The sequence below is a fragment of the Hemiscyllium ocellatum genome, chromosome 14, assembly GCF_020745735.1.
Source record: "Hemiscyllium ocellatum isolate sHemOce1 chromosome 14, sHemOce1.pat.X.cur, whole genome shotgun sequence".
NCBI classification, from domain to species: Eukaryota; Metazoa; Chordata; class Chondrichthyes; order Orectolobiformes; family Hemiscylliidae; genus Hemiscyllium; species Hemiscyllium ocellatum.
The window spans coordinates 17,236,157-17,261,870 of NC_083414.1; the positions used below are offsets into that span (position 1 = coordinate 17,236,157).

The 25,714-nt window shown below is 40.2% G+C and overlaps 1 protein-coding gene across 1 annotated transcript in view; it reads right to left on the reverse strand.

The window, feature by feature from the left end:
- Positions 1-4,063: 4,063 nt before the first annotated feature.
- celsr3 (cadherin, EGF LAG seven-pass G-type receptor 3) overlaps positions 4,064-25,714 on the reverse strand; it is a 255,555-nt gene continuing 233,904 nt past the window's right edge. Inside the window, 4 exon segments of the mRNA XM_060835417.1 lie at positions 4,064-4,540; positions 10,515-11,544; positions 14,071-14,280; positions 21,611-21,784. Coding sequence (XP_060691400.1) covers positions 4,513-4,540; positions 10,515-11,544; positions 14,071-14,280; positions 21,611-21,784 — 1,442 coding nt within the window. The 3' untranslated portion in view covers positions 4,064-4,512.

The window sequence follows — 25,714 nt, forward strand, 5'->3', positions numbered from 1 at the left end:
GTGGATGGATCATGTTGTTTTCCCCCTTCCTACTGTAATACAATGGAAACATTTAGGATCAAGCTCCAGAATCCTTTTAGTTTTCAAGCAAAAGATTTGGAAAATTGGCACTTTCATTTGCTGGATACCTTAACAATACACCTTCCAGGAAACTGTGCTGCTCACTGGATGGATGGCATCGCCTGAAATTGTCTGGACCCAGGAAGACATCGGATGGTTGCATTATTACAGCTGTGCAGGAGAGTTGATAAAGGCAGCAAGTGACGTTAGACAATAGCATTGCAGTAAAATGTTTTTAATTAATGTCATATCTAGGCTTAAACAATGACATTAAATCCATGAATTTTAATCTGCAATGTTCTGACTTTAGAAATAATGAAAACAATGACAAAGCATGTAAGGAACCACATTTCTTTGTATTTATCCATTAAGTGACTCAGTACTCCCCACCCCATACATCCAATGTCAGTGTCAATATTCTCCCAACTGGTAATGTTTTGCCATATCTTACAAACATAATGTGTAGTGGTTTGTTTTCATTTCATCCACCATCCATCCTGTTAGTAGCTTGCAACAGATCACAATTCAGTTGAAATGATCAGCACCTCCATCTTTTGGAGTTCAACTTTTGCTTGGAGACCAGGTTCAAAATTATCATCTAAAATTAGCACCGTCAGAGAACAGACTTGGTTCACCTCAGCCTGGAGTGGACTTAAACCCAAGTTGTGGGTGGAAATAAGTATGTCTCAGAACATTGGACCACAACAAACCTTTCCCCACCCTCCCTCAGCCGAGGCTGGATTGTATCAATTGACAAGAAGCAAAATGATTGTGCTCTAATGAAAAGCATCACCCCTTCCCTGATTGATAATTGCTTTCTGTACAATCAAAGGTGGGCTATCTTTTTTTAAAAAATGGTGCAAAGCAAAAGGGCCAGCACAGTCCTTAGAGCATTAAAGGAACAATACAGACTGTGTTGGCTTTATCCAGAGTTGACCAAACAATCATGTTTAATCTTACTGGACAATAAATGGATTTTTAAAAACTTTCTCAGGTTCTATCCTGCTGCACTCAACATACACATCAAAATTTCAAGCTTCAACAACACAAGACAGCTTCAAGTATTTTTGTTGCATTAATAAATTAATGAAAAAATGCTCTTATCACAATAACATAAATCAGTAAAAAATAATAAGATAAAAATTTCATCTCTGAATTACAAAGATACAAAAATGTATAAAAAAGTTTTTTTTTCCTCATATTCACCACCCCACCCCAAAGATGTTGGATATGTTTGAAGAGAAGCTTTCATTTATTTGTTTTAAAAGCAAGGAAGAAAACCATCACTCACCGACCTAATGCGTCACAATGCTCAAGACTTAATACTGCTTCCTTCTTCAACAGGAAACAATGAAGTTACAGTACGATGGGAGTTTCTCAGTTTATAACCAAAGACCTTCTGTAAAATGAATGATTTCCAGGCAACCAAAATAACAACAATAGGACAGCTCTTACAATAGGCATCTCAGCTGTCTGGTGGCATTTTATTCATAAAGCATTTGGGGTCATTAGAGATTATTGTTTAGTATGTGAAGCTATAACACATTCTTTAAATATTACAAAAGATGATATTATTAGGACACAGAATCATTGACTTTTATAGGGCTCTTAATCTTTCCTCTGTCATTGTGCAAAGTTTGTTCATTTTGGGAGTGTGGTGTGTTAAATACATAACTAATTCCTGAGGAAGTTGCTTGGGTCAGCGTTCCTGAAACCGTGCTCAAGGTGAATGATGTGCAAGAGCTAAACCTGTGTTTGTCTGATCAACCAATCTACTACACATTTCTGTTGATCAAACAGGAATTCCAAAGAGTTAGTAAAACAAAGATGGAGTGTATGCTGTATTACATTTGCCCTGTTCAGTAAAACAGAAGGGTCATGCTTTCCTGTGGATACAAGCAGTGTAACTTTATGGGGGATCAGTATTTTCAGTTTAAGGAGTCTTGCAAGGCTGCTTTACCATGTCTCTGCACAACGACTGACTAGATTAGATTAGATTCCCTACAGTGTGGAAACGGCCCAACAAGTCCACACCGACCCTCCAAAGAGTAACCTGCCCAGACCCATTTCCCTCAGACTAATACACCTAGACACTATGAGCAGTTTAGCACGACCAATTCACCTAACCTGCACATCTTTGGACTGTGGGAGGAAACTGCAGCACCCAAAGGAAACCCATGCAGCCATGGGGAGAATGTGCAAACTCCACACAAGGCTGGAATCGAACCTGGGTCCCTGGCACTGCAAGGCAGCACTGTTAATCACTGAGATTGGTGAAATGGTAAGGGCCAAGAGTGCTTTATGCCAATAATTACAATTGGTATGCAAATGGTTGTTTTTAACAAATACATTTTAAAAAAGCCAGGATACTGAAAATACGAAAATCTCATATAGTGGCTTCAAGGCTATACCCTCAGGAGAAATCTACTGAATTAAAGTATTTACAACTAACAGAATAAGACTCATTTTGTCTTATTAACCTCTCTCTCTAAAACACAACAACCCCAGGTTTTAAATTAATTTCAGGTTATTTTTAAGTTACACAATTCTCACCTACAACTCCGGAATTGCGCCAGGTCCATTGAATTGTTAATGTATTTATAATATTAACTTATGTGTATTACACGTCAGTAAGTTAATGATAGAAAACATTTAACTACAGATGACGTTAAGGGACAATCTTGTTAGCCTGGGGAGTTTCCATAGGTGCTTAACTGAGAACCATCTGCTTCAAAAACTTGACTGAAATTCCCTAATACAGCCACCAGGGTAAATTTGACCCTTTTATGAGTTGCAGATTCCTTATAATTGCAGCCCACGAATGCAGTGGTTCAAGAAGGCAGCTTACCATCATGTTCTCCAAGGGAATTAGTTAACCAAATTTAGAGGTGGCTAAAATATATAATTAATTACAACTTTTAGAACACGTTATGGTGCCAATTGCCCTTGTGAAGATGATGTTGTATTTTATCAAGCATGATATGTATCAGAGGTTTAAAAGAAGGTATTTGAAGGAATAATTGCTTAAAATAGGACTGCAAAAGGTAGAATATTTTCAGGTAAGAGTTTCAATTGATAATGATAACTAAAATCAGAATTTCATTTAGAATTTCATGAACCCTGCATTTCTAAAAGTTATGGATCCAAAATTCTCAGCAGAAGTTGCCTTCTGTTATTGAGGTGTGTACGAGCTTATTTGTGAACATCATGTTGTGAGTAGGAATGCACAGAGAAATTCATAAGTTACATTACAGAATGAACTTAACCAGTGTGTACTGTGTTTATAAATAAACGCATGTTTAGGATTTACATTATAAGTTTCCTGACCACAATGTAATGACGATTTCTGCTGTGAAGCCCCCCTTTAAGTAATGAATAGATTTGTTAGAAAAAGATATAGGGTCCCTTGCCTGTCATATTGAGCATGTATAAGATATTTATGTACTGTAATAGTGCAGAAATTTCAAAATATCACAACAGGAAACACATTTATAAAAATAATGGTTCCGTTATTTTAGATAAAATGCTTGATAAAGTGATTTTGTATGCTTTCTTCAAGGAGACCTTATGAATGGCAAACTGCACCATCTTCAATTCACTTTAGATTAAATAGTCATCTGAGTGCATGTATTGGTTTGGCAGTGCAGCGCTTATTTGTGTAATTGGGAGGGGGACTGGAATTTACTTACAACAGCAGGTTATTCAGTAACATGATCTGATACAATGCAGATTGGCATAAACTGGGTAACTCCAAACTCATCCATTGCATCATTTTCTCTTGAACAAAGGGATACTGGATTGCAAGTCAGTTCCCCATCAGGCTATACTGGTGAAGCAAATTACATGTTACTACTTTAGTTTGAATAAACTCTCAATTAGTCCCAAATGCAATTATTACTGTACTAATATTTATCACTTACATTTGATAACATGAGCCTGCAATAATTCCATCATGAAGATAAGTGATGATTTGAAGAAATATAGGCTGTTGCAGATCTTGAGCTTGAACACTAGAGGATGGCAGTAGTTTTCTTCCTTATTTAACCTATCTACCCTGTTATCTACCATAAAACTCTACAGAGAAAGATGGAAGTTGCTGCTAATAGAGGAGATCATCTCTCTCTCAAGTGGGTGCAGAAATTAAATATTCTCCTAGTCTGGAATGTTCAAAATTCTTTGCTTTTTTTGGCACTCACAATGGTGCCCAAATCAGTGCGATTTCAAAGTAGATATGTCCTCTGATAGGAACAATTTTGAGAATGAAGTAATATCCATTTTCCTTTTATTTAACTCTTGACCCAATGGCTCTGCAGGCTGTGGCTGACTCCTTTGACCCCTCAACTTTTAGGTAGAGTGATTTGTCCCGTTTCTCAGTAACATTTGGTCTTCGTGCCACTTGTGCCTTTGGGTACCCACAGAGACAAAACGCAGACACAGGAAAGCGATATTGCCTCAAGACTGCGTATCAGCTCTTGCCATTCTGTTTAAATAAAAGCAAATTAAGAACAGACTTATTTTAAACTCAATCAGACAAGGCAACAGTGACAAACATCAGAATTCAGGATGTTCAAAAATAACTGGTTAATGCATTAAAAAAAACAAACAAGTTTATCAAACTCAGATACACTCTCAAATTCAAAGTACAGGGCTGATCTCTACTTGCTATTATATCTCAGTGTGCTTTTTTATTTTCAAATGCTCCTCATTTTAAATTGAAGAACAGCACTTAAATTGAGAGTCACTAACCATCTCAAAGTTGCAGTGGAACATACTGAAGTCAAATATAGTGTGGATAAGTGAAGGTTAGTAATATAGCAATGATAAGCTGGAACTACAATACTCTGAAAGGTGGGGCTGAACTCCATTAATGGCATGCAATCAGAAGTGAAGTCAAACATTTAGTTGAGCTTGTATTATCATGAATCAGAAGTGAGACATTAAAATCAAACTCTAGTGAAAACCAGCCATTTTTTGGACCTCATTATTAACAAATGCATTATTGTGAAATGCTACCTTAGAGAATGGATCTGGCTGAAGCCACTTTAAAGTCAGTACAGTAAGAAAAACATATTGAGCACCTTTAGTTAGTTTTCTTAGTTATGCCATTTTGAGGAGAAATGGTCAGTTGCTTTCCCAAAAGGAGAGATAATCATAAAGGAGAACTGATTCTCTGGGCCTTGTTTGGTGCATGGTCTACTTAGACCTATTAGTTGACACTAGTTTACAGGTTACAGAATAGCACTGGTATTGCATTAGAGAATGAATTACAACTGCATATAATGTCGATGAATCAATGGGAAATATTTACAATGTGAATGAAATAGAAGAAATATGGTTTATCTAAGACAAGAAGGAATGTGAGCCATTTAAATACAGTTTCAAATTTTGGAATTCTATATATAGGAAAAATGAATTATACTATTGAAATGCAATATAATAAAAGGAACAGAAAAAGGACCAATGATGTGAGAATGAAACAAGTAGGTGTTTTTTATTTCACATTCCATAATGCTAATGCATTGTGGTGAGGTGAATACAACTTAATTCATTTGAAACCCACTTAATTGGAGGGAATATGATCAACTGAAGTTAATATAGCTTAAAAAATTAAGACCAGATGAGAGGGTGTGAAGAAACTCTGCATGGCATATAAACATCAAAACAAACTAGTTAGGAAAGATGGCTGGTTTCTGTGCTGAAGATGTCAAATAGTTTTCTGTAATTGGATAAGATTTGTATATTGGATATTCTGTAATACGTATATACAATATTCCATTTTAATAGGTCCAAACAGGGTAGATCAAAATGCATGTACTGAAACAGTTTGATCCCCTTTCCCCTAAAGCAATTCCATATCCCGAGCCTGCACCACTGCAGTCACCCAAACTATCTTTCATTTTAGATTAGATTCCCTACAGTGTGGAAACAGGCCCTTTGGCCCAACAAGTCCACACCGACCCTCCGAAGAGCATCCAGACCCATTCTCCGAAATTCACCCCTGACTAATGCACCTAACACTACAGGCAATTTAGCATAGTCAATTCACCTGACCGGAGCACCCGGAGGAAACCTCTGCCGGCACGGGGAAAATGTGCAAACTCCACACAGACAGCTGCCCGAAGCGGGAATTGAGCCCAGGTCCCTGGCACTGAGAGGCAGCAGTGCTAACCTCTGAGCCACTGTGCCGCCCTTTATGTGGAGGTCAAAGGCAGACTAGAGGGACACCAGGTAAAAAGCTCTAGATAAGATAGAGGAAAGTATGTATCCAATGTCACCCTCATCGTATGGCTAACTTTTGTGTTGTCTGCATCAAGTTGTGCATAGACCATAGGTACGCAAATGCCAAGTCTCACTACGCACGGAGGTTGGTATGAAGGATAGGTTGCCTTATTGCCACGGAATGCTCTAATTAGTCAGACTGTCCCATTTCACCTACACCTAGAGGAAAAATCACCTTTGGCATCAAGTATATCAGGCAGTGATGAACATCTAACGTCCTCGAGACCCTGCAAGAATGGAGAGGGTTGCTTCTGTCAGGTGGTTCCCTGAGCAGACCGTCAATCATTTGGCAGAATTTCTTATCATCAGAACTTTTCAACAAGCGCCAGGACGTTGCTTGGCTAGTGGTGAGAAGTGAACTACCCAGCTGATCCTACTCTCAGACTCTCTGTGCCAACACACACTGCCCTCGAAGCAGATGTGGGAGGGGTACAGAATGTCACACAGCTCCTTCTGGAATGTGCCTTTGTGAAGAAAGTCTGAAGAGAGATGCAGTGGTTTTTGTTGATATTTGTACCAAGCAGTACCGCGAAATAGGACTCTGTGCTATACAGGGTGTGCCCTGGGGAAACAGCCAAGAAAACACCTACTGTGCCTGGAGGACCATCAACTCAGTAAAAGATACTCTTTGGTCTGCCCAAAACTTGTTGGTTTCCAATGTACCAAGTTGACCTCGACCAAGTGTTGTGGCCTAGCATAGTGCAAGGTCCATGACTAGATACTCAGAAATGTCAAAATTCCAATATTTTGTTTGGCTTTTTTAACTGCATAGACTGTACAGAATTGATTTAGAACCTTTCTAATGTACCTTACAGATGGCTTCTATGAATAAATTGTATTTTGGCAATAAAATAATCATTGAATGATTCTTTTTGTGTTCTCTGCCTGAAGGCATGTCCAACCTACAGCATCCACCATAGGTAGGACACGGAGGTAGACCTGAACACACCCCAGCAGCAACACAAATCAAACTACTTGCTTGAGGTATCAAGCTGATCAAAACCAGGGGCACATCCAACTAAGTGAACCAGCCCCTGCAGGAATCCAAGTTGCTGTGACAGCACACATCCACACGCATACTGTAGCCTGGAGCTATGGATAGTGGTTGCAGCCATGGCCATGCAACTTAGGACAAATGTTACACAGCTCTGAGTAACAATATGGGTTTATTTTACTTCCACAACCACAAAATAATGCAACTGCGAAGTGCAAGCTGAAAGTCAAATCTGGTCATAATGAAGTTGATTATAAACTTCAACAATGCACAGAGGTTGGTTGGAGATCAAACTCCAAAACTCATTATGAAGTTCTAACGTTATGAAAATTTACTTGCAACAGACTGTCAATTACTGATTTCATGCCCAAGACAAATTTATAGCAAAGACAAAAAACATTTCTTTCAAGCTAACATGTTTCATCACATTTTGAATTGGTTGCAAATCTTGGATACTTGAGGAACACTTATGCTGAGTTTAATTTATTCTCTTTTGTGTTGTGAATGTTAATCATCTTTTTATTCGACAAAATATAAACTAAATGTAAAGAAATTATAGAAAGACATTACGTAAATATGGCACATGACATTTTAAATTAAGACTGCTGATTTCGTACTGAAACAGTCCCTCTTTAGTACCTATACAGGTACTCCTTCCGCCGTTACATTGATGACTGTATCAGTGCAGCGTCCTGCATCCAGGCTGCACTGGAGCAGTTCATCGACTTCGCCCATAACTTCCACACCGCCCTCAAAATCACTTGGTCCATCTCAGACACCTCCCTCCCCTTTCTTGACCTCACCATTTCCATCTCTGGCGACAGTCTCCAGACGGACGATTACTACAAACCGACCGACTCCCATAACTACCTGGACTATACCTTCTCCCACCCAATATCCTTCAAAGACTCTATCCCATTCTTCCAATTCCTCCAGTTCTGCTGTATCTGCTTGGACAAGGAGACATTTCACTCGCGGGCATCCCAGACGTCCACCTATCTTGAACCATGGGCTTTTCCTCCCTCCACCATCCAGACAACCCTCTGCTGCACCACCTCAAATTCCCTGTCCCACTGCTCTAAACCCCCTTCAATGCAATAAAGACAGAGACCCCTTGTCCTCACCTACCACCCACCACTCCCTGCATCAGATGCATCATCCTCAAACACTTCAACTCCAAATAGACCCCACCACCAAGAAGATCTCCCCTCCCCACTCCTCTCTGCCTTCCACAAGAACTGCTCCCTCCAACAATACTTGGTTCACACCACCCCTGCCACTGAACCCCCAGGTACCTTCCCTCCAACCTGGAAAAGGTATAAAACCTGCCAGTACATCACCTCCTCACCTGTATCCAGGGCCCCAAACAGTCCTTCCAGGTGAGGCAGAGGTTCACTTGCAGTAAATTAGGTGGAAGAGAGGCATCAGGTGCTCCCATCATTGTCTGCTCTACATCGGAGAGACCGATCGTAAACTTAGGAAATGGTTCGCTCAGCATCTCAGCTGGGCCCGTAAGGGCCAACCAGACCTCCCAGTCACTGCCTATTTTAATTCCCCCAACCACTCGCTTTCCGACATAACCACTGCCAAAACAAACAACACCTCCTATTGGAGGAGCAACACCTCATCTTCCACCTAAGCCCCCTACTGCCCAGAGGACTCAACACTGAATTCCCCAATTTCAAATAACCTCCCTTCCCTTCCCCTGACTCCCTTCCCAGTCCTCCCACTCCAATGCTCCCTGCCACTAACCAGATTCATTCCTCCCATTGACCAACCAGGTCGTACCCTCTGCCTGTCTTCTCCTATCCCCACTTCACCACCCTGCCCCTGCCTCCCCCTTTATCTGCAGCCATCTCCCCCCACCCCTGCCTCAGTCCTGAATAAGGGTTACACTTGAAACGTAACTTCTGCACCTCCTGATGCTGCCTGGCTTGCTGTGTTCTTCCAGCCTCCTGCCTGTCTGGTTTAGTACTGAAACACAGGTACATTTTGATTCCTTGTGTGAATCAGATATGAGATAAACAAATTTCTTACATTTGGAAGCTGTGCCTATTAAGTTAACTAAAGAATTATCATGCAGATTTCAGCATTTAAAGAGCACCCTTCAAATCCCTTGTAACAACTTGTACTTCATCTCTTCAAATTCCAATACAATATAATTTTTGTTTTCTGGCACAATTTCTTTCCTCACCTATGCCAATGCCATTTTATAACTTTAAGAAATAATTGCTTTGAATTCCAAGACATTGTATTTTGGATATTAAAGGAAGTGTTTTCAGAATTAGTTACCATTCATTAGATTTTGTTTTTAATAATTAATTCAGGTAAGTGGGATTAAGATGTGAGATTTCATTTTATTCAGACAGAAGAGCTATAAAGCATCAGGTAAGACCAGAAACACACTGCGAGAAATGTCTGCATAAATTACATTTTTATATAATGACCCAGTTCAGAAACACTCATCATCCTTGTGTTGAATTATTGTTTTTGTGTATTACAGGGACTTAATAACTATTTGCCTCAACTGGTTCATTTAGTGCTTACGCTTCATACAAGTTTCATCACAATCATTTTCATTTAAACTAAAAGCTTACATTTCAGATGCTCAGAAACGCTTCACAATTCTCTATTATGACTAATCTTCTCAATCACTCTTTTCAATCTATATTTTTGCCTGCATAGAATTTGAATGAAGGTAATGACATGAGAAAAAAAAGTATTGTCTCTTACTCTACCTTGTTATTACCAACATTCTTAAAACTTGGAATACACAATTAGTTTTAGCATTTCCTTCTTTCTATAATCAACTTTTAAGTTTCAAGCACAATTAATGACCATTTCTTGATTTATCTTGACTTTTCTTTCACTCTGTTCAGAAATGATAGTGTGCTCTTCCATGGGTGTTTTCCTTCAAAAGAATTCCTGTGATGTTAAAATGAGTAAATGGCAAAGCAGTAAATTAGGAAGAAATAATTAGACAATGCCAAGATTAGAGTTAAAAGTCTGGAGAAAGAAATTCTGAGAGGTTTAACAGTCTTATACAATAAGTTTGTACTGTCCCAATAACAGCCTGTTGGCACTGTAATTCACAACTACAGGTGTCTGATCATTCAATACACATAATATACATGATTGCCACACGTGCATCAATCCATTAGTCATAACAATTTGTACTTACTCTGAATCTGGCGAAATCTCTGAGATGCTGTGAGATGTTGCAGAATGTGGTGTTGAGGGGCATGGGGCAGAGGTCACTGAGGATGTCTGTGCCCCTGAAGGGGTAAAAGTTGTCTGTGGGGCAGATGGAGTGGTGGTGGAGGGAGCAGAAGAAAGGGCAGAAGAATTAAAAGAAGCAAGGATGGAAGAAAGAATATCCAATTGCTCTGTAGAAGGTTGTCGGCTTGGTAATGGACCTAGTTGCTCTCTGGAAGGCTGTCTTCTGGGAAGAGTATTTAGTTGTTCTCTGGAGGGATGCCTGCTAGGCATTGGATCCAAACGCTCTCTGGATAAATACCTGCGCGACATTGTGTCGAGTTGCTCTCGTGAAGAATGTCGACTTGATGTTAGACCTAGTTGCTCTCTAGATGGTTGTCTTCTAGAGAGGGTATCTAGATGTTCTCTGGAGGATTGTTTATTTGACAGAGCCTCTAAATGTTCCCTGGATGCATGCCTACTTGGAACAGTGTCCATCTGCTCTCGCGACATTTGCCTATTAGGTAGAGTGTTTAGCCATTCCTTGGACATTTGTCTTACAGGTAACATATCTAGATGTTCTCTGGAACCATGCCTCCTTGGTATTGAGTCTAGCTGTTCTCTGGACCCATGCCTACTGGGTACTCTGGCTTGATGTTCTCTAGAAGCATGCCCACTTGGGGTTATGTCTAGCTGTTCTCTGGACCCATGCCGGCTGGGAACAGTTTCTAGTCGGTCTCGTGATGCATGCCTGCTGGAGAGTGCGTCCAACTGTTCCTTGGACATATGCCTCCTGACTAGCATATCCAACTGCTCACGTGATGAATATCGGCTGGCTGGTTGAGACAGACTTCCAGCACCGGAGTACATACGGCCATAGGAGGCTGCTGGAACAACCCTGGGACCTAGTGTTGAAGTATTGTACCAAGGCAACTCAATCTGCATCCTGTTGATGGAATTTGAACTTTCATTCTTCAGAGTTGCAGATGGATATTGCATTCTGTTTTTCAGAATCCCTAGACAAAACATATAAACACAGTTCATAATATTTCATGATTTTATACTGAATAAGGTGAGAAATGATAACGCAGCCAAAGTAAATTATCCCTGGCTTGCGCAACTGCAAGTCAAAAAATTGTAGAAAAGTAATAATTGAATTCCGTGTCCCCGAGTCACGTAGAGGCAAAAACTGCCCAGTATTTGCACTCCTGATTACTGTGATAACTTTTATTTGAAAGAAAATACTAGGGATTTTGTGATTAATGAGGATTAAGCTGTTGTTATACTATGAAACTGACAGTAATCACTGCCATTTGCAGAGTTAAGTCAGAAACTCAGAGGCTGCTTTCACCGATTTCGCTAGCTCTTATAAAGTTGAAACATTTGCAGCTGCAAAATAATTAGAAATCACTGAATTAACGTAAAATCCCATAATCTGCACTATCATTTGCAATGTAAAACCCTTAAAAAATATTACATCTTATGAATTAAATATAAGTGGGGTTTCAGTGCACTAAACCAAACAAGACAAACAAGGCACGAAAAAATTAAATTTTGTATTTGTGGAATATTGAACTTCTCCATGTTATGATACAAATTGTATGGATTCATAACATATTAAAAAGATTATACAATTTCAGCTCCTACCCAAATTCCTCTGATTATGTTCCAAAATTTATTTCATTTTCTGGAAGTTACAAAAATACTTTGAACACTTGCTTGTGGTTTTTTTGGTCTGCTGTCTGTGAGAACCACTTATTGTGCCTGTCTGATGCTCTCAGTTGCTAGAAATCTACTATTGCTACTGCCAGAATGAAATTTACATTGGGAAAGATGAAATCTATGTCACAGGACTCACTCGATCTTTTTCAGTAGTTTCCTTCGCAGTCAGCGCTGACCATCATCATTTTGCTCCTGACCACAAAACAATTGACCACGTCTGAATGTTCAGTTATAAAAAAGATCACATCTTGTCCTCATGAATAGTTTGGCAGTTTTTGTTGTCTATAATCACACTTGCAATTCTTCACTGAGTAGAGGATTTATAGCACCCAATTTTGCGAAAAACAATATTGGCCCAAAATAGAGGCCCACAGTTGTTCATTCAGCCATCTCCCATTTGAAGGGGATGCAGATCAAAGAACTGAGAATGGAAGTTAGCACATAGCTTTCAAGTCACACAATACAACGCTATGCAGTAGAGTTATTTTGAAAAGATATTAATCAGATATTTTAATTAGAAAGTATTGGATTCATTATCACACTTTCAAATCAGAAAGCATTTTGCAGTGTAATAGAATATAGCAAGCCCAACAGTCAGATAAGCTAAATTATCATTTAACATTGAGTTTTCACATGAAGATTCCTGTAAAAACTTTACTTAACATAACTTTGTTTCAAGACCGCAGTTCTATGGGTTTGGATGACATTATAAGTTTGAGCATATCACAGCCCTCTTTTTACGTGGAAGTCCAATAAATCTATTTAAGTCAAGAGGTTCAATGTGAGTCTGTCTTCTGCTATATGTTCAAGCAGAAAGAAATATGAAGGAAATACAAAAACATTCCCTATTTCATACACTCGCACGTATACTGGATATTGACACAAAATCAAAAAAATAGAGGTTTTGTGTGATCTTTGATGCGTGTTATTGCATCTTGTTGTGCGTGACCTGACCAACATCTGATCAGCACTTGCATCTGCAAAGACACATTATCTGGTTACCATGTTGTATTTGTGAAATCTCACTATGCACAAATTACCTGCAACAGTTCCTTATATTACAATAGTAACTACACTTCAAAAGTATCTGAGAAATACTTTGTGATGTCCTGAAGGCACAAGGCTATAATAATGCAAGAATTTTCTATTTCTGGTGTATCTCATTGCTCCATATTTTGCATCTTGATTGTTACCATCACTCTTCATTGTACACCTTACAGCCTTCAGCTGGTTAGCCTGTGGATCTTCTCTACTGGTCCCTTTTGTGGATCCTATATTTACAATATCAGTTCAATAATTCTTCAGCAATTTCCAGGTACATAACAGCCTGGTTTGGCAACTGCTCTGCTTGGGATCGTAGGAAGATGGTGTGCAGAGCCCAGGCCATCATGGCAACCAACCTTCCATCCTTGGACTCCAATTACATGGCTCGCTGCTGCTGAAAGGCTGCCAACATCATCATAAGACCTTCGCACCCCGGTAATGATCTCCTATAACCTTTTCCAACAGGCAGAGGATACAGAAGCCTGAATGTATGCACCAGCAGGTCCAAAGACAGCTTCTTCCTGGCCATTATTAGACTACTGAATGGACTCTCTAACCTTAAATAATACTGATTTTGCTAACGTTGATCTCTCTTGTACGCCCTGTGCAATGTTACATGTATGCCTCCATTTAAATCTTTTGTTCTGTACATCCCTGATTACTATGATTTGCCTGTATTTCTTGTAAACAGAGACTTTCACTGTACTTCGGTACAAGTGACAATAAATCAATCAATCAATCAATGCTGAGGATTCTTTTTGCAATCTTTTCTTTACCTTTTCGCTGTCGCTCTTGTTTTAATAGATGGGTTGGTGTATTCTCATCACCGCTTGCAATAGATGTGTCAGGTTGGTTGTTGTTAGTGGCATCCTTATTGAAATCAAGGCCCAGCTTTCTTTCTGAGCCCCACTTCTGCAGTGAGCAGGCATGAACTTCACACTCACCCAGTGCTGGCCAATAGGATATTAAATCATTGCCATCACAATCTGTAAAATATAATGAAGCATTTTACAGGCCCTGCCTGCATCAAACAAAGTGCAAGTTGTGTGAAACTTTTACCACAGCTAAGAACTGGGAATTAGCACAAAATAGGCCAATGTCTAGAGTTCCGGCTCTGAAGGCAAATTCTCTGCTGATTCAAAAAGAGGTTGTAAAGTTCAGCTGTCAGGCTTGCGTGCCCAAGGCAATGTGTACCACATTTCGTACGGAAAACGAATTTCAGGCTGGGAAAAAGAAGGTACTGTTGGTAAGTTTAATCCTTAAGAATTATACTGATTTCATTTGTTTCTGGACTTTTCCAGCCTCAAAAGGTTTGCCATACAAAATGGAACCATAAAAATCTGTATGATCTGTATGATTGAAGCCGATGCTTAAATATATGTTTTTCTCATTTAGCACTGAGATTCGTTTGAATTTTGATCTCTTCATCGTTTGCTGTTGAGTGTAACATTTTCGTATTTATAAAATACCCGACTTGGGAACAATTTTCTGCAGTTTTCTTGCTCGGCACTAACTCAGCAGTAGTCACACTGGGGTGGAATGGAATTCCTCTGGGGGTTTTTGGATGAAAAAAAACTGTATTTATCAGGGCAACAAGTACTGGTACACATCTACAGTTACTGAACAAGACATCTAGATAGCCTATACCATTGTTCTTCAAATGTAGCAACATGGGCATACAGATCCCTGGATCCTTTCAACTCACCACTGGTAACTATGTTTCTTTCCACAGAGAAGAACAAAACAGCAGTTGTGATTGCCAGTGGCAACACACTTCACTTTCTCCTTTGGAAGATCCACTAACTTATCCAAGAACATAGTATGTTTGGTGATCAAAATTCTGCATTAAAAAAGTGCAACAGATAGCACCCAAAATTTGTTTAGACTATTGAACCAGGTTGCCATCTCTGCTAGGTGGAAGACTATTTTGTAGATAACCTACCCTGAAGTCCCAAAGAAAACAGGTGGTAGTCTCTGAATCACTTTGGCATTCTAAATGTGATTATGCCTCCCCACTCAGTTTCTGTTCACTTCATTTTTCTTCTGAGCTTCATTCGCCCGTGTGACTAACTGTGCCCCATAAATATTTCAGATTCATTCGGAAGCAGAACAGAGACTGAAAGAATTTTTATTCACTTTTCTGAGATGTACCTAACATTTGAGCTGCTTGGCAGATTTCACACCCCGTTGGGTTAGCTAGCTATGTTTGAGACCTTATACTAATTATACATAAATTTGTGTCACCAACCTAGTGTACTCCAGGCTGACTCAATTTTGCACAGGTTTTACCATACTTACAAAATAAAGGATAAAAATGTTACAACTCCATTCAGTACTAATCTTGAATATGGCAGGGATTTGCCAATCACCACTGATGATACCATTGTAACATTTAAAACTTCTGTGCAGCAATTTTTCTTTCTTTGTAGTGGTTGTTCATGCAGGTTCTCTGTAGTATTCTCAGAAGAGGGGAACTTACCAATAGTCGTGAGTAAATTAGAAACTTAGAAGTATTGCGTGTTTGGCACTAACAGCAATGTAATGCCTATATAAAACTTACCTTGGTCGAATTGCTAAATATACCAAGAGATGAAAAGAGATTTCCTAACATTCTGTATACACACACTTATCTGATAAATAAATGTAATTGATGTACCACAGTCACACTTAAGAAGCATATTAACATGTCAAAATAAACCAAAGAACTGTGGATGCTGGAGATTTGAAACAAAAACAGAAATTAATGGAGAAATGCAGCAGGTCTGACGGTATCTGAGGGATAAAAGCAGACTTAATGCTTTGAGTCCAGATACACCAGTTCTGTATTTTTTGTTTTTGTTTGGGTATATACACTGCTTATTGCACAATGTTCAGCTCCATTTACAACTCTTCAGATACTGAAATGGTATGTGCCCACATGCAACAAGACCTGGACAACATTCAGACTGGGACTTATAACTGCAAACTAAAAATCTCACCACACAAGTGCCAAGTAATGACCATTTTGAACAACTGGAATTTTAATCATTTTCCCTTGGTTTTCATTAATATGCTGGTGTCACTATTGACCAGAAACCTAACAGTACCAGCCACATAAACAATGTGGCAAGGATAACAGGTCCGAGAGAATTACTTAATGGTGAGTAACTTGTGTCTTTATTTCATAGACTCTTTCCACCATTTACAAGGACTAAGTCAGGCATGTGACAGAATACGCTCAACTTGACTGGATGAGTGTCGTTCAATGGCAGAAGAGATTTGTCTCAATCCAAGTCAAAACAACAAACTGGCACCCCATACACCAATTCAACGGTAACTCCCTCCACCACTAGTGCACTCAATCGCCTCCAAGAACAACTTGCTGAGGTTTCTGTGACACAATCTCCCAAAGCTGCAATGCATATCACGTAGAACAACAGCGGGAACACCACAACAATGCGGCTTGGAAATAAATTACTGTTCTTACAGCAACATTTGTTTAAATTCCTGTACTGCTAACAGCACATGCGAGGATCTTCACTACAAGGGGTTAAAGAAAGTGGTCCAGAAACATATTTTTGAGAACCTATGAATAAAAATAATTATCATTGTGTTGTTCAAGTTTGCAAAAGGACAATTTAAACTGCATAAATACTCAAAAATGAGCACTCAATGTAAGTTACCTATATTAGAAAGATCTTTTCGAGGAGAATAGGGAAATGTCGAGCCAACAGAAACAAAAAGGATGGGAAACAATAATCTGGCACAAATTTAACAGTGACTTGGACAAGCGTGGATTAATCAGACAAAATCAGAGGAAGTGTAGTAGATATTCACTGAACTAATTCCTGGGATGGCATAACTGTCCTGAGGAGACTGGGTCTATTGTCTACAGAAGAATGAGAGGTGATAACATTGAAACTTATAAAAGTTTAAAGGGCTAGATAGGGTGGATCCAGAAAGAATGCGTCCTCTGGCTGGGACTGCGGCATGCAGTGGGGGTGGCGAGGAGACTCAGATATACCGATCAGATCATTTTTCGCTGTTTGTCATGCAAACTCATGAACATCCCGAGGGCAGTCAACTCTTGATTCTGAAAAGTGGTCAGTTTACCCTGAAAGCTAATGGTGTCTCAAATGTTTGAGTAAGAGTTGTTTCATGCTGCTATTAATCAGTGGCAACGAGAGTTATATTCTACACAAAGAAGATTCTGTCTTCAAGCCATAAAGATGTTTTCTCTATTACAGAAATAATTCGTGTGCTCTATGAATTTTAGTGTTGGTTTGAGGTCAGGCGTGTAAGCTATCACAAAAAGTCGTGGATCGGATTAAACAGAATATCCTTTTGGCTTTTCACAAGTAGATGACATTGGCAGTACCCAATCAGTCCATGCTTGCAAAACTCTCAATACAGTGTCAAACATTTGCCAAATAATCCTGAATATGAGAGAAATTATGCTAACTACCAATTTATATTTGTTAGTTAAGCTCACAGTATGGTGCATTTGCTTGCACTGGGAACTATCTTTGAATTGGTATCCTTGTGATATGGTCTGAGGAAAATTTTCAACAAAATGTTACTTCATTTTCCACCAATAACTCATATTCTCTTGTATGGAAGTCACTATTCCATACCGCTTTGGCACTGGCAAAAGGTGAACTTTTCCTTTTCTTGTTGGCTGCAAGGTAACAAACTGAAATAGCTCTGGGTGTTCCCAATTCATCAACCAGTTAGCTTATACTCCCAAATGGACTGTACATAGAACATAGAACATTACAGTGCAGTACAGGCCCTCTGGCCCTCGATGTTGCGCCGCCCTGTCATACTAATCTGAAGCCCATCCCACCCACACTATTCCATGTACACCCATTTGCCTGTCCAATGACGACTTAAATGCACTTAAACTTGGCGAATCTACTACCGATGCAGGCAAAGCATTCCATACCCTTACTACTCTCTGAGTAAAGAAACTACCTCTGACATCTGTCTTATACCTATCTCCCCTCACTTTAAAGGTGTGCCTCCTTGTGTTTGCCGTCCCCATACTTGGAAAAAGGCTCTCCGTGCCCACCCTATCTAACCCTCTGATTAGCTTGTATGTTTCTATTAAGTCACCTTTCAACTTTCTTCTCTCTAACGAGAATGGCCTCCAGGCCTCAGCCTTTCCTTGTAAGACATTCCTTCCATACCAGGCAACATCCTAGTAAATCTCCTCTGCACCCTTTCCAAAGCTTCCACATCTTTCTTATAGTGTGGTGACCAGAACTGTACTGCAAATGTGTTGCTGGTCAAAGCACAGCAGGTTAGGCAGCATCTCAGGAATAGAGAATTCGACGTTTCGAGCATACACAATACTCCAAGTGTGGCTGTACCAGAGCTTTGTACAGTTACAGCATAACCTCCTGGTTCCTAAACTCAATCCCTCTATTAATAAAGGCCAAAACTTGCTTGCCTTCTTAACAACCCTGTCAATCTGGGTGGTAACTTCCAGGGATCTGTGTACATGGACACTGAGATCTATCCGCTCATCTGCACTCCCAAGAATCTTACCATTAGCCCAGTACTTTGCATTCCGATTACTCTGACCAAAGTGTATCACCTCACACTTGTTCACATTAAACTCCATAATTTGGCAATTTTCCTTTCCTTCAGTTTCTCATTCTTTCAGCTCAACTGAATGCCCTGAATCCAACTGGAACACACAGTTCATCAACCTATAATAGCTGATCCAAGGAGATAGCTTCCAGACATTTCTGAGGATGTATTAGGCTACGGAACCCATCCTGTTCTTTGAATAATGCCCATTAATATAGTTGCACAATAAAACTGCAGGGTGCATTTTCTGTTCACAAGGATTGCTACTGAATATTTTGAAGGCAGAGGTAGATTGATTCCATTGCTCAACAAGAATCTAAGGGCCTTGGATAGATGGGAATAAGGAATTCAAAGTTACAAACAAATTGCCTATGATGTTATTGAATGGCACAGCAGATTTGAGGGGTTAAATGGCCTACTTCTGCTCCTTGTTGTATATTCATACATCTTAGCATCACTTATTTATAACAGCTATTTTACACCTCTGGTAATAGGAGCATTTAAGAAGTGCTGAGACATTTAAAACACTATGTGTGAATAATGAGGTGCTAAATGCATCTGTTCAATTGAACAATTCACAAATTAACATTTACAAAGTGGAGATGTGAATGATTAAACAGCTGCTCAAGTGTATTTAGAACATCACATTCTTTATTGTACACTAAATGTATTGAGCTATTACTCAAACCAAGAGAAAGAAAAACAGCAGTCATGTCCTCCAGAAACAGAGTGAGCAAACTGTTTCTACTAACATTTATTGGAAAGTCACAGTTCCAATTTAAATCTCTATCTAAACATCTACTGAGAAACGGCAAAATATTCTAGTCTTTTAAAAAATTCTGCTTCTTTAACTTGCAACATAATTCCAAATGTAAGACATGGTCAGAATTGCTTTTGCTGCATGTTCAGGGTGAAGCAAAAAGAAGGAAACAGAGTTCATGAAAGGAAGTTAGCCCAAATTTCCATCTGTTTGTTTAACCAATGGAAAATTAGACAAGCTCTATGGGTTGGGGAGTGTGATGGGTACAGGAGGTGTGAGGGGGAGTGTGCTTCACATTTTTCAATTTTGCATTACATTCGGGCAACAAAACAGCCATAGGTCACAGGAATGACATTAATTGCACAATTATTAATATTTTATAATTGTCAATGATTGTTACATTATGTGTTTTAGAACTGCTGGCAAAAGCAAGTACTTTATGCAGAATTTAATTTTGTTTCGATCTTGCACTGAGTTTTAATTGGGGCTATTACTCTTTAAAAATATGATGTAAATACGGGGTGGGTGCACTTCAATACACATATTGTACACAAGAACTTCACATGGACATATTTTGTCCAAATTCCTTCTCACTCTTGTCAACACTGATCCATTGACATCCCCTACAAATGTCATCTATTCTTGAACCAATCACGCTGCAACATCTCTGTGAAATTAAGCAATCAGGACTAGATCTAGACCTTAGCAACAAGGATAGCGAATTGAGTATAGGAGTTGGGAGGTCATATTGGTTAGGCCACTTTTGGAAATGTGTGCGCAGTTCTGGTCTCCATTCTATAGAAAGGATGTTCTGAAACTTGAAATAGTTCAGAAAGGATTTACAAGGATGCTGCCAGCGTTGGAGGGTTTAAGCTACAGAGAGAGAGAGACTGAATAGGCTGGGACTGTTTTCCCTGGAGAGTCGGAGACTGAGGGTTGACCTTATAGAGGTTTATAAAATCATGGATAGGGTAAATAGAGAAGGCAATTTCCCTGGGGTGGGGAAGTTCAGAACTAAAGGACATAGGTTGAGGGTGAAAGGGGAAAAATTTAAAAGGGACCTGAAGGGCAACTTTTTCACACAAAGAGTGGTGCATGAATGGAATGAGCTTCTACAGGAAGTGGTGGAGACTAGTACAATTACAGCATTTATAAGGCATCTAGATGGGCATATGAATGGAAAGGGTTTAGAGGAATATGGGCCAAGTGCTGGCAAATGGGACTAGATTAAGTTAGGATATCTCGTCAGCATGGATGTGTTGGAAGAAGGGTCTGTTTCCTTGCTGTACATCTCTATGACTCTAGCAAGCACCAGCTTTAGATTTACATCAGAATTCAAATCTGAATTCACTGTGGCTGTCCAGATGGAACTGTTAAGTTTAGCTATCAAAAGAATTGTGTGCTTGCCAGAATATAATGGTTGTAGAGTTCAATCCCAAAAGTTAAACACTTAATTATTTAGGACTCTGCTCTACACAGAGGTTAGGTCAGTTGGTAAGTCCAAAGGAAAGTAACATAGTTTTAACACAATTCCAATCACAAAACCTATGATGTCAAATCAAAGTGGTGCAAAATGATATCCTCAAAGCAGCCTCATTCCATTAAATAACCCAGGCCCTGGCTTTTCTAAATCAGTTTTAATGCAAGTTTAAAATTTCTTACCTGGACATAGACATGTCGGATAAAATAGTATAAAAGGTGAAGTGATTCAAACATTAATCTCAAAGTTAGAAAGGTTGTTGTCTAATTTCATTTTACAGAGAAACTTGCCCCACACCTCATTGGTCACAGCTGTATTTGAAAGTAAGCCCCAGAGGTTTAAGCACGTTAAAATAAAATCTATTAAAGAAACAGAATTTTACATCTCAATCAAGTGAAAGTATGTTTCACCCCTGATCCATTTCGACAGATTAAAAAAAAGTTAATTGCATTTGCATTAAATCTGACAAAGAAAAATTGTTATTTTGCCATTGTCTACTTACCTTTAGGAGTTGTATGCAAGGGGTCAGTAAGCAGCCGTTCACTGTTTGCTGTCCGCTTAAATCGGCGTGGAAAGCGTCCACGATATCGTTCATTTTCCTCACTTTCTGATGACGCCAAAGAAAGGCTACGCTCCTCATCCAATGACAAATCACTATCAGTGTCAGAATCATTGTCTGTTCACAAGAATGACAAAGTGTTAATTTATTATCATAGAGACATAGTCATAGAGATGTACAGCATGGAAACAGACCCTGTGTCAAGATCCTGGAATTGTAGGTCTACTGACAGCACATAGACTGTATTGGTTCAAGAACCACCTAATGAGCTTTCAAATAAACCTGTTGGACTATAATCTAATGTTGTGTGATTTTTAACTTGGTTCAAGAAGGTAGCTCACCATCACCTCCTTGAGGATTAATAGGGAAAGGCAATACATTTTGGCCAGCAGCAGCAATATGGATATTTTTCAAGATGCCACCATCTATTTCCCTACAGTCTATATCTTCCATATCCTATTCCACAGTAAATGCTGATGCAAAATACTCGTTTAGTATCTCCTCCATCTCCTGCGGCGCCACACAAAGGCTGCCTTGCTGATCTTTGAGGGGTGAAAATGTGTTGCTGGAAAAGCGCAGCAGGTCAGGCAGCATCCAAGGAACAGGAGGTTCGACGTTTCGGGCATAAGCCCTTCTCCTCACTTTCTCCTCCTGATCTTTGAGGGGCCCTATTCTCTCCCTAGTTACTCGTTTGTTCTTAATGCATTTGTAAAAACCCTTTGGATTCTCCTTAACTCTATTTGTCAAAGCTATCGCATGTCCGCTTTTTGCCCTCCTGATTTCCTTTTAAGTATACTTCTACTGCGTTTATATTCTTCTAAGGATTCACTTGATCTATCCTGTCTATACCTGACATATGCTTTCTTCTTTTTCTTAGCCAAACCCTCAATTTCTTTACTCATCCAGCATTCCCTATATCTACCAGTCTTTCCTTTCACTCTATCAGGAACATACTTTCTCTGGACTCTCGTTATCTCACTTCTGAAGGCTTCCCATTTTCCAGCCATCCCTTTACCTGCGAACATCTGCGCCCGATCAGCTTTCAAAAGTTCTTGCCTAAAACTGTCAAAATTCCTCCAATTTAGAACTTCAACTGTTAGATCTGGTCTGTCCTTTCCTTTTCCGTCACTATTTTAAATCTAATAGAATTATTGTCACTGGCCCGAAAGTGCTCCCCCACTGACACCTCAGATTCTGGGCAATCCAAGATGGAGGACGGGAAAAATTTCTGGCTGTAACAGCTGCTTCTTTTTTTGAGGTATTTTAGGTGTTGGAGGTGATTTCCTTGAATTACAGGAGCAGCAATTACTGTTTAAATGCTGTTGCATTGTTTTGGAACTTTGAGAAAAAAACATCAAAACAACAGCACTTTTAAAAGGGAGAAGAACAGACAAAGGAAGCACATGGTGAGGTCAATAAGGACAGAGAGAGAGAGAGTGAGAAAGAAACCTACATTGCTAACTGACAGAGTTAGCAGTTACTGTCTTTGCTGTTGAATTCATGTATCACTGGTCATTGGAGTGCATCAGGGAAAATTAAAAAACAGTGAAACTCACAATTAATCTTGAAGGAACCTGTTGGGAGAAGTCACAGCACAGAAACAGATAAACAGATGTTTTAAGTGTGGCCTTAAAATAAGTCTGCAGTAGTAAGTAGAGTGGGTTCTTTCTTGATTGTATGTTTTATTGAGCTATGTCTCTTGATTAAACTTAAAATATAAGCCACAAGTATTAATTTATCCTGAGCAATGTTTTGTAGAGGAATAAGACAGTGTTATTTTCTGGGTCTGTAGATTGAAAGAAGCAAAAATGGTCCCTAGTAGAGTGATATGCTCTTCTTATGGGATGTGGAAGTTTAGGGAGAGTTTATGGGCTACTGAGGATTATATCTCACAGCAGAGAGCAGCGAGAGCTGGGCGGAAGTGAAGGTTGGAGCGCAAAGCCGGTCGGGAAGGTAAGTGATTGTTATTTGAGTGGAGAAGGAACCCGAGACACTACACGTGTAGTGTCTCCCACCCTCCCTCCTCCTCTAACCTAAAAAAAAGGTAAGCTACTTCGTCTCCAAAACAAGAACACTAAGTGTAGAGTTATGGCAGCGCAGGCAGTGGAATGTTTCTCCTGCAGAATGTTTGAGGTAGGGGTGACTACCGATGCTCTTGCCGACTTCATCTGCAGGAAGTGCAGCCAGCTCCAGCTCCTCACAGACCACGTTAGGGAACTGGAGCTGAAGTTGGATGAACTGAGAATTATTCGAGAGGCTGAGAGGGTGATGGATAGAAGCTACAGGAACATAGTTACGCCAGAGAACAGAGGTAGCTGGGTAACAGTTAGAGGTGGGAAGGGGAGGAAGCAGGCAGTGCAGGGATCCCCTGTGGTCGTTCCCCTCAACAATAAGTATACCGCTATGGATACTGTTGGGGGGGATGGCCTAGCACGGGTAAGCTGCAGTGACCGGGTCTCTGGCACGAGGTCCGGCTCTGAGGCTTAGAAGGGAAAGGGGGAGAGGAAGAGAGTGCTAGTTATAGGAGACTCTATAGTTAGAGGGACAGACAGGCGGTTCTGTGGACATGGGCGAGACTCTTCAATGGTTTGTTGCCTCCCGACAACATTGGCACCAACGACATAGGTAGGAAGACGGGTGGGGAGGTCATTCAGGAGCTCAGGGAGTTAGGCTGGAAGCTAAAATCTAGGACAGACAGAGTCGTCATCTCTGGGTTGTTGCCAGTGCCACGTGACAGTGAGGCAAGAAATAGGGAGAGAGTGCAGTTGAACACGTGGCTGCAAGGATGGTGTAGGAGGGAGGGCTTCGGGTATTTGGACAATTGGACTGCATTCTGGGGAAAGTGGGACCTGTACAAACAGGACGGGTTGCACCTGAACCAGAAGGGCACCAATATCCTGGGAGATAGGTTTGCTAGCACTCTTCGGGGGGGGGGGGGGGTGTTTAAACTAATTTGGCAGGGGGATGGGATCCGGACTTGTAGGTTAGCTGTTTTTCAGGATGTAGATGAATGTAGGGAAGCTGTAGAGAAGGTAACACTGACAGGGAATACTTGCGGATACAGGGATGGGCTCAAGTGTGTATACTTCAACGTAAGGAGTATCAGAAATAAGGTGGGTGAACTTAAGGCATGGATTGGTACTTGGGACTACGATGTTGTGGCCATCATGGAAACGTGGATAGAAGAGGGACAGGAATGGTTGTTGGAGGTTCCAGGTTACAGATGTTTCAGTAAGATTAGGGAAAGTGGCAAAAAAGGAGGGGATGTGGCGTTGCTAATCAGAAATGGTATAATAGCTGCAGAAAGGCAGTTCGAGGGGGGATCTGCCTTTGGAGGTAGTATGGGCTGAAGTCAAAAATAGGAAAGGAGCAGTCACCTTGTTGGGTGTTTACTATAGGCCCCCCCAATAGCAGCAGAGATGTGGAGTAACAGATTGGGAAACAGATTTTTGAAAGGTGCAGAAGCCACAGGGTAGTAGTCATGGGTGATTTCAATTTCCCAAATATTGATTGGAAACTCTTTAGACCAAGTAGATTGGACAGGGCAGTGTTTGTGCAGTGTGTCCAGGAAGCTTTTCTAACTCAGTATGTAGATTGTCCGACCAGAGGGGAGGCCATATTGGATTTGGTACTTGGTAACGAACCAGGACAAGTGATGGGCTTGTTAGTGGATGAGCATTTTGGTGATGGTGACAATTCTGTGACTTTCACCTTGGTTATGGAGAGAGATAGGTGCATGCAACAGGGTAGGCTTTATAATTGGGGTAAGGGTAAATACGATGCTGCAAGAGAGGATCTGAGGAGCATTAGTTGGTAGCATAGGCTGTCAGGGAAGGATGTCATTGAAATGTGGAACTTTTTCAAGGAACAGATATGACGTGTCCTTAATATGTATGTACCTGTCAGGCAGGAAAGAGATGGTCGTGTGAGGGAACCTTGGTTGACGAGGGAGGTTGAATGTCTAGTAAAGAGGGAGAAGGAGGCGTACATAAGGTTGAGGAAACAAGGTTCAGACAGAGCATTGGAGGGATACAGGATAGTCAGGAG